At 38.8% G+C, this 10,805-nt stretch overlaps 1 protein-coding gene across 2 annotated transcripts in view; it reads left to right on the top strand.

Annotated features, from left to right (window-relative positions):
* Positions 1-3,036, top strand: part of sema3e (sema domain, immunoglobulin domain (Ig), short basic domain, secreted, (semaphorin) 3E) — a 49,889-nt gene extending 46,853 nt beyond the window's left edge. For both annotated transcript variants that reach the window (XM_063004831.1, XM_063004830.1), the window contains 3 exons: positions 464-531; positions 792-919; positions 2,385-3,036. In XM_063004831.1, coding sequence (XP_062860901.1) covers positions 464-531; positions 792-919; positions 2,385-2,852 — 664 coding nt within the window. In that variant the 3' untranslated portion in view covers positions 2,853-3,036. The remainder of the gene's footprint in view (positions 1-463; positions 532-791; positions 920-2,384) is intronic.
* Positions 3,037-10,805: the final 7,769 nt, after the last annotated feature.

Genomic DNA, 10,805 nt, shown 5'->3' on the forward strand with positions numbered 1-10,805 from the left:
GTTTAATAATAACAAAAGACACAAAACAGGGGTACGTAAACCCTACGCTAAGGCTAAACATGAATCTAGACTAACACAAGACATGAACAAGACTAAGGAAGACTTCTAATCAAAAGCAAGAGCAAGAACCAAAATCATGAAGAGCAAATGAGTCAAAATCATGACATGACAACAATCAAAAATTCAAAGATGTCAAAAGATGTCAAACCAAAAAAGCCTCCATCTAATGATCCACAGCTGCTCACTTAAATACCTTAAGCATTCCACCTGTGAGGAGCAGCTGTGGATCATTGACTACAGTCCAATCAGAATAGAGGAGGTGTAGGCTTGACAACCTAAACAAACCACCTCCAACATGTGCTCCTGGAGAGAGGGGAAACATGGCTCCAGGAGCACTTCGTGACACTATATAGAAGAACAGAATTCTTACTGCTTTTTTGACTCTTCCTCTCTTTGTATCCAGACGCTTTAGAAGACAGGATGTCCGTCATGGCAATGCAGTTCAGCAATGTAACGGTCTCCAGCTAAATGGTAAATAAAAATGGTGCTTGATTGGTTTGGGAGCCTGAAGCTGGATATGCTTAATAGAACTGAGAAAAACATCTGCATCTAAATCATCATACAGCTTATACTGTTTATTTGTAAGACACTGAAGAAGATGAATATTATATTCTTTAATATTACATACAGAAAGTTATAATACAGCAAGTCAGAGTTTAGAATTTTTATAAACATGGTCTAAAATCTCTAACAATTATATTAAATAAAATGTGTATGTGTGGCTGTTTCAGAGGCACAGAGCATCACAGAGCAGTTAGTGTACGGTGTGGAGAAGAACAGCACTTTGCTTGAGTGCAGACCACGGTCCCTCCAGGCTCTGCTCACATGGTACTTGCTAAAAGAAGCAGATATGGAAGAGGTACGTCAACACACACACACACACAATCATGCACATTATTTAAATGACAACCTCAGAATGGTTACAGAATGGTTTCCAGGTCATTTGATAGAAGCTTAAATGATGTGGAAAACACTTGGCTAACATGCTTTAATACTGTTAGCTTATTGTTACTTAAGACCAGACCAGAGATCACCAAATAATAAATCACAATTCAGATCATATAAATGTAATTATAAATATAAACATACACAAAGATATGTTGAAAAATAAAAAGGGTGAAAATTATTCAGTCATCACAACATTAGTGTTTTGGTAAACATTTATTAAAAGTGTTTTATTAAAGCCACTGTTTGCAGTTAAATATCGGAGACTTCTATGATAAGAAATAATTCGCTTTTTGTAGCAATGTTTTAAAAAAATACTTTACTTTAGTATATAACACATCTTTACATATATACACGATCAGGCATAACATTATGACCACCCCCCTGATGGTCTGTGAAAATGCAGCCTCACACGCAACAAACTGTGATGCACTGTGTATCCTGACACCTTTCTATCAGGACCAGCAATAACTTCTTCAGCAATTTGAGCTACAGTAGCTCGTCTGTTGGATCAGAGCACACGGGCCAGCCTTTGCTTCCCATGTGCATCAATGAGCCTTGGCCGCCCATGACCCTGTCGCAGGTTTACCACTGTTCTTTATTTGGCCCTCGTCAAACTCGCACAAATCCTCACGCTCGTCCATTTTTCCTGCTTCTAACATCAACTTTGAGGATAAAATGTTCACTTGCTGCCTAATGTATCCCCCCCACTAACAGGGGCCGTGATGAAGAGATAATCAGTGTTATTCACTTCACCTACAGGGGTCATAATGTTATGCCTGGTATATATATATATATATATATATATATATATATATATATATATATATATATATATATATATATATATATATATATATATACTTGTGTTTCTCATTACATACATATTTGTATAATGCTTCAAATATTTGCAGGTGAATTGTTTATATTATATACCCTTTAATTACACATTTATATTTATACATTTAGAAAACTCACACACTTCTCATTGTTATAATCCCAAACCTTAATAGTACTCCTCCTTAAAATTTTTTATAATTAATGTGGCTAAACAATAAGAACACACTTTATCTGGACACATCTGTGGTGTTTTTCTTAAGACTTTGGTTAGAGACCACTGTGCCTTCCTAAAGGGTTTATTTAAACCGTCCTTATTAATATGAACACAGAGAATTCAATTCACCAGCTACAGACATTTATCATCAATGACAACGCCATTATGTAATCTTCTACATCACCAAATTAATAATCTTTGCTGTTGTGACTACAGTCTTGACCCAACATTAGCTTAGTTCTGTTACATTACAAACACATATTATCCTAGATTTGTTCACATATGGATCAAACCAACACACACTGTCCTTCTGTCTTTCTTTCAGGTAAAAGGTGATGATCACGTCATCCATACTCCACATGGCCTTTTGTTTTTACGGACAAAGAAGTCTGATGCCGGTGTGTACCTGTGCCAGTCGGTGGAGCATGGCTTCGTTCAGACTATAGTGAGGGTCACTCTGGAGGTGCTGGACGAGGAGAGGGTGGAGAGCCTCTTCCACCGGGGAGAATATGACGAGAGCGATGGGCAGCATCGACTTTCTCCTTGCCCCTTCCCGAGCCTACCGTCCGCATCTTCCTCCACCAGGCTTTGGTATAAAGACTTCATGCAGCTGATCGGCTACAGTAATGTCCAGCGGGTGGAGCAGTACTGTGAAAGGGTGTGGTGCGCATCCGACAAGAAGCGAAAGAAGTTCAAAAACATGTCTCAGAAATGGCGGTTCTCTCAAGGGAATGAGCGGCGTGGAAAAGCTCGGGCACCAAGACACACACGGGACCACCGAAGATCAGAATGAAATGTACAAAAAATATACAAGACCCTGAACTGAATACACAGACCATGGGGTTGCTCCTACACACTCAGAACATATTTAGACTCATTTTGCCCCTTTTTGCTGTAATATAAAGTGTTTAACCAAGGAGGTTTTGTTTGAATTTTAGTAATATGGCTTTTTTTTCTAAACACTAAATTACAATGTAGATGGATTTTTTTCCACTTAAAACTGTTTAGAAATCTAGGAATATACCTGTGTGTGTGGGGATCTGCTCTTCGCTGTTTGGTGGACAGTAGAGAAGTATTAATGTATATTTGTAACTTTGTGCTTAGTGGTAAAGTTAGTCTTGAATTTCTGAATGCCGAGCACTCCCTTCATCAACTGACTGATGCTGCAGTTACATACAGTCAAAGTCAAAGATTTACGTGCATTTCTAAGAAGCATGTACCCTATCATACCAGTTTTTGGATTGCTTCAACTGTTCTTTTTCTGTGACTGAATTATTGTAAATATTAGGAAGGTGGTCATAATGTTATGCCTGATCGGTGTAAATAAGGCTAGTTCCCAAGGTCTGGGAAAAAATGTCACATTATGGATAAAGAAACTGTTTCTGAATTATCAGAAGTAATTCCAAAAAACATCAAATGGATAGGTATGCTGTGGTGCATCATGAGTGACAATGTCTACAGTCAAGTGAGCTTTACATCACTATGAGCAAAGAAGCTGCCAGGCAAAATAGAAGCCCATAATCCAAAATCATCATCTTAAAGCTTAAAATGAACTCAAACTGTAGTTTGTGGCTAATCACATGGGTGCACCAATACTAACACTATTTATATAGGCACAGGGAAGTCACCAGGTGTAATCAATCATAATCACTGACATTTTTTACACCATGAATTTAACAATCCTAGTTGTTTTATGTATTTTTGACCCAGCATTTCATTGACAGTTTGAGTATCAATGATTCAGTCACAGAACATATACAGTTTAGTGTTAGTAAGATTTTGACTTTATCTGTTTACTTTAACATAACAGCATTGCTCAGAATGCTGTTTAGGTGTACAGAATGCAGTCAAAGGTTTGTAGACAGCAGTTTATAACACCCTTGACCATATGCATAAACTTAAAAATGATCTTCCACCTTTGCTGCTATTCCTGCCTCCATTCTTCCTAAATGGCTTTTTACTTAAACCTGGAACAAGACTGTAAAACATCAGGTCCTCTCACCAATGATTGTGCTATATGCCTCATTTTATACACTGGAGCATCGTGATGTTCAAAAAGTAGTGATTATAAAATCCAAAGTCATAATTGCCAAACATTAATCATTGTTGCTATTTTTGCTTTTACATGAAACTTTAAATCTCTATGATAGTCAACTGTAGTGTTCTTCTGGACTCTTGTGTCAGCTTCATTCAAGGTTTGGCATTGTGCACGGTGATGTTAGGCTTGTGTGTGGTGGCTCAGCCTTTAAAACCCAGTCCATCAAACGGTTCCTGCGCTGCTAATGCCTCTAGAACAATCAGTATTAAAAGCTACATATTAATTTACATTTAGACATTTGGCAGGCATGTTTTCTAAAGTAACTTAAAATTAGGGGCTTCTCAGGGGAGGATTAGTTGCAGCATTGTGGTGGGGGCTTGACTCCTTAACTTTCTGATTAATAGTTTAGAACTTCATCCTTAACCCACCAGACATCACACGGCAGCACTACACTGGTCAGTATGAACTGTACTACTGTCAGTGTACGTCTTTTGAGATTGTACAACTGCATGCCTAATTCTATGTGCCTGTTAACTAAACACATTGTACTAAACACAGCCAACCTGCTTTTAAAATAGGCGTTCATATACCTTTGATCATATAGTATATTCATAACTGTCATAATGCAGTGCTTCCATTTGCAACGATGTGAGCTATCTTAAGAAGCTACAGAATAAGTTTTGTGCATAACAGCCCAGACTAATCTGGGATTTCAGTACAATTGCTTCCTTAAATAAGAGGACTCATTTCTTTGTTTGAGGTAGGTGTTAAATTGCGAATTCTCTGCGCACAACGACCAGCATAGTTTCTGCACATACTTAAATATTTATCTTTTTTTTTTATATATATTAAATTATTTTACTTGGTGTTTGGTTTAGTGGTGTAGATGTCTACTTAGTTGAAACTATAAATATGTTACTATTTGTGCTTAGTGTTGATAGATTTTCAGATCACTGGTGTGTAATCACCATTCATTTCTACAATCTAGATATCATTAAATAACACCAATCTACGTGTCTCATGCAAAGTTTGCAAACATTTTGCTTAGGTTTTCATGTATGATATAAGGATGTCAATACTAATGTAAATGTACTGTATTGTATAATTTAAACGGTGTATACCAGCATTAAGAAAACTGCTTTTTTAATGTAGACTACTGTAATAAATTCTATAAACCTCATGCAACATGTCATCACATTTAGGCTGGTCCTTGCTTATTTCACTCATGGTGCATCAAAGCTCCAGGGTCCTAGGTCTGATCCAGCTCATATTCCCGTCGTGTCCTTGTGTGTTTTTTTCTCAGGACCCTGTTTATATCTCACCTCTAAAAAAGAGAACATTATGGCTCAGTTGGTTGGCTACTTATAATTTAATGTAGGTTCAATTGAGGTACAGTAAATAAATGGGTGTGCGTGTCGTGCAAAAGAGTGTATTCTTACATTGCAACCAGTATTTCAGTGAGAGCCTCAGGACCCAAAATGACACTAAAAAGAATTGGGTGGTTTTGGATGAATTAAGTTAAATGACTGGCTGCATGGGCGGCACAATGGCTCGGTGAGTAGCACTGTCGCCTCACAGCAAGAAGGTTCTGGGTTCGATCTCCAGGCGGGGCAGTCCGGGTCCTTTCTGTGCGGAGTTTGCATGTTCTCCCCGTGTCCTCCCACAGTCCAAAAACATGTCCAAAAACATGCAGTCATGTTAATTGGAGACACTGAATTGCCCTATAGTTGAATCAGTATGTGTGTGTGTGTGTGTGTGTGTGTGTGACTGGCGCCCCGTCCAGGGTGTTACTGTGTGCCTTACGCCCATTGAAAAGCTGGGATAGGCTCCAGCAGATTAGATTGGGATTAATTGAGTTTATACACACAAAGCAATATGTGTGGCTGAACACCTGAACTCAATAATTAGGAAGCATGTCTACATACTTTGGACCATATAGTGTACTTCAAATAATTGAACCAAGAAAACTATATAGTTATTTTTAGCTCATATCACATAAAGAGAAGAAGGGGTGATGGGTGACATGAGAGAAAATGAGAAGCCTTTATCTGCCCCATTTCTCCACGGTGAAGACTCTGGTTCTTGGCAGGTAAAATGGTTTATATGGTTTCCAAGTTTGTTTATTATCTGTTTCCCCTTTTTTTGCACTTCTTTCCAGGTATGGCCACTTGCTGATTCACTACAAGTGTGTAAAGATGGATCCATGTCTAAAAATGACTGATAGAGCTTTGTAAAGCATTGCAAGGTCGCCTACAAGGCTGTACATCTGTTCAATACTCCAGGATTGTAGGAATAAAATATTAATGTGTCTAGTTTCTAGTTAAGTCTTTTTAGTTTTGTGTTAACTGGCAATTATCCAAATTATTTTATTAAGAAAACTGTGCACAATTCATCTGTACTGATATCATCAAAATACAGACAGCATAGGTGCATCCCATTGTTTATCAAATGTCATCATCTCTCAAATAAGCCTTTGTGTAAACAATTGTAGTCAATCACAAGTAAAAGCTTTGAGATAAATTGAATTAGGTTCATAAGCAGGTTTGTTTATTCAGTGACGCTGGATTAGAGTAGAATAGGGCTTCTGTAAATGTTTGTCGAACTCAACAGTTAATATTTGATGCATCGTAGAAAAATTATGACACAAATGTACATCCTGGCTGAGCTGTTTAAATGCACTGTAGTTAGACCTGCACAGACTGGGCTTTTTTTACTTATCTAAATATAAGTATTATTCTTTTATGAATACATGGGTAATCAAAGAAAAGTGGCAAGTGAAAACTAAATGACCTTGCTTCAACAAGAGCATTACATTTAAATTTATTAAGAAACAGTTAAGAAAGGCAGAAACAGTAGTATTGATTAAGAAATAGACCTATTTGGCCGAGTGATTGTAGTAATGATTTGATGAATCATGCTTGGTGCTGTCACAGTTAGGTGATAGTCAGGAAAGCTACCTTGACTGAGATTAAATAATTATAAAAAATGAAATGATTGGGACAAATACCAGTCATTTTCAGTACTTATCACACAGTTCTTTAAAATGTTAAATACCAAAACCATCAGTTACACTAACATGAAGATTTGGATGTAAAAATATATATTTCCAATGCCATTATATCCATAGAACTAAGTACTGGCACAAGTACATTGGGTAAAATCCAACACCCAAGTCAAAAGTAAGATTGTAACAAAAGCAAAAATAATCATAATTTCGATTACATAGCTAACAACTGCACATTACAGGGGCGCCCAGGTGGCGCAGCGGGATATTCTGCTAGCACACCAGCGCCGAGATTCTGAACTCCTCGGTTTGAAACTCCGTGTTGCCACCAGTCGGCTGGGCGTCATCTAGCAGGCATAATTGGCAGTGCCTGCAGCAGACACGGTTCTGCTAGGGCGGCATGACCGGACTATGTGGATGGGGACCCTGATTGGCAGATAGAGAGGCGCCTGTGCAGAGTGCATGGGTGAAAAAGGGTTCCGCTCTTTTACCCACCTCGACTGCAATCAGGGATCCCCCAGCAGTGGAAGACAAATTGACTACACTGGGAGAAAAATGCATCAATAAAATAGAAAAAAATTTACATTTGTAGCATTTTGCTGACGCTTTATCAAAGCAACTTACAATTGTGACTGAATACATTCAAGCAATTAAGGTTAAGGGCCTTGCTCAGGGGCCCAACAGTGGCAACTTAGCAATGGTGGGGCTTGAAGCAGCAATCTTCTGATTTTTAGCCCAGTACCTTACCCACAGAGCTAACACTGCCTTACAAAACAAAGAGTCATGATACTACAAAATAGTAGGAAAAACATGCAGGCTAAATCACAAGCAATACAGTGAAGCACGTTTCGTTTTCAGACAGTACAATAGACAATGTCAGCAGGGACCCATTGAATTAAATTGAACAGAAAGCTATAACTAGCAAAAAATAAATAAATAAATAATTGGAGTTCTTCATTGTTCAGTCCAGTCTGTGATAAAGTCTAAAATCTAGACTTGAACATAGAGACTGTGTCCAAGTCTTGGACAGAGGCAGGGATTTAGAGGAGTGACTCATATCACTAAATCACAGAGGTGAGTGCTTTTAATGAAACTAATCTAACCCTAATAACAGCACTTTTTATGGGGTTAGTGGGGTCAGTTTCTCTACACAGAAGCTGTAGATCACAATGCAGAACATGGTTAACGGGGTCAGTTTCTGTACACAGAATCTGTAGATCATGGAAGCAATCATGGTCTTAGGATTTCCCTCAGTGTTACTCTGCTGTGTAATCTCTCTTTCTAATATACTGTTACATAATCATGACCTTTGCACTCTAAATGCACAACGACTGTTCACATAATTAGATACACTGTGTAAAACATCAACAGCAAATTTTGCATTTGGTTTAGAGAAGATCCTGCATTGCACAACTTTTTTTTTCAGTATAAAAAACACTGTGTCCCCTTTAAACAGTGCTCGATTGCTTTTGGAGGCTCCATGTGTGCCAACAGCATTGCCCATATCATTACACCACCATCACCAGCCTGATCTGTTAGCACAAAAAAGGCTGGATTTATAGATTCATACTATTTATGCCATTTTCCCCATAGCATCTGCATGCTGTATCAGAATTTATCAAATATTATTTGTTTATTATCCGGTTTGTGGTTTTCTGTTATGGTCCATTTAGCTCAGAAATTGATGTAGTCTACATGCTTAGATGGTTTTCTGCTTCTGTCAGCGTAAATTAGTCTGGATATTCTTCAATAAAGTATTTTATTGATAAAAACTGACAATTAACCACATACAGTACATAATCATAGCATTACACTACAAGTTTGCACAGTCTAACATTATATAGCTAATAATAGTTAAATGCATAATTAATTGTAGATATGGGATAAGATACATTTAGCAGACGCTTTTATCCAAAGCGACATACAATTGTCATTGAATGCAATTTGAGCAACTGAAGGTGGAGAGCCTTGCTCAGGGGCCCAACAGTGGCAACTTGGCGATGATGAGGCTTGAACCGGCAACCTTTGGCTTACTAGTGAAGTACCTTAACCACTTAGCTACCACTGCCCTGTCCAAATGCCCTGTCCATTTAAGATGATATAAACAACATGTGGCCAAAAGTATGTGGACAACCCTAATGATTATTGAGTTTGGGTGTTTTAGACACACCCAGTGCCAACAGATGTAAAAAATAATTTTATTAAAATAATTATATGCAGGGCGGCACACGGTGGCTCGGTGGGTAGCACTGTCGCCTCACAGCAAGAAGGTCCAGGGTTCGATCCCCAGGCGGGGTGGTCCGGGTCCTTATTGTGCGGAGAGTGCATGTTCTCCCCGTGTCTGCGTGGGTTTCCTCCAGGAGCTCCGGTTTCCTCCCACAGTCCAAAAACATGCAGTCAGGTTAATTAGAGACACTAATAGGCCCTATATGGGTATGTGTATGTGTGTATGTGTGTGTGTATGTGTGTCTGCCCTGCGATGGACTGGCGCCACATCCAGGGTGTTACTGTGTGCCTTGCGCCCATTGAAAAGCTGGGATAGGCTCCAGCACCCCCCCCCCTTCAGACCCTTATTGGATAAGCGGTTAAGAAAGTGAGGGAGTGAGTAATTATATGCTTCAATCTTTGTGACAATAGGTTGGGGAAGTCCTTTTCCTGTTTAAGCAAGACTATAAAGGTCTATAAAGACTTTTTGGCTTGCACAGAACCTTGACCTCAACAATAAACACACAGGGATGAACTGATACACTGATTACTAGCCAGGCCTTCTGTGCCTGATCTTACAAATGCTCTTATGATTAAATGGACACAAATTCCCACAAACACACTTCCAAATCTTTTGGATTTCCTTTCCAAAACGTAGAGGCTCTTACAGCTGAAAAAAAAAAACAGGTTGACTTCATATTACTGCACATAGTTTTGAAAAGGGATGTCCAACAATCTCTTGTGCTGGTGTCCACATACTTTTGGTCTAATAGTGGAGCAAAAAAAAACAACAAAAAAGCCCTCCGAGTGAACCAGCCCAGTTCCAAAAAGATTTTAGTACCTTTGATTCTGTAATTGTGTGTCCTGCTAGATTTAGAGTTGTGACAGTCTGAGGTAAGGCAGTTTAGGTGAGATATGAAGCAGTCCATTAATTTTTCAAAGCGCGGCACAAAATTCCTTCGGACGCCTGTGGCTGTCCCAAAAGATTTAGGTCCTAATTTAAAATCTATTGTTTTTCCCCCCTTTAGCATTATTACCTCTATTATTTACCCACTGCTCTCAGCCACAGTTAGTAAAATCTATTAACAGTGTGTTGGAGGGGAGGATGAGGGGAGGATGAGGGGAGGATGACTGAAGCTACAGCTGTGGGGTTGTGGTGACTCATGAATATTTAAGCGGGGACTCGATCTCTCCATTGCGAGGCCGGAATACAGTAACGTCGCTAACTTTACACCCTGCATGAACCTCCAGTGAAGGTGATATGAAAGTATAACATCTCCTGGTCATGAAAGCCATACCTGCTGTTTTTCTCCATGCACAGCGTCTCACACATCAGGTGGAGGTCGAACTGACAAGGTCATAAACATGCCACCAGTTTACATTTTCCATTAGAAATACACTATAGCCAAAAGTATGTGGACACTCAGTCTTATAATTGGTTATAAGCCACGCCAATTGCTAACAATCTGTAATGTAAAATGATTTTCTTCTTGCTTTGT

This window comes from Trichomycterus rosablanca, chromosome 11 (assembly GCF_030014385.1).
Source record: "Trichomycterus rosablanca isolate fTriRos1 chromosome 11, fTriRos1.hap1, whole genome shotgun sequence".
NCBI classification, from domain to species: Eukaryota; Metazoa; Chordata; class Actinopteri; order Siluriformes; family Trichomycteridae; genus Trichomycterus; species Trichomycterus rosablanca.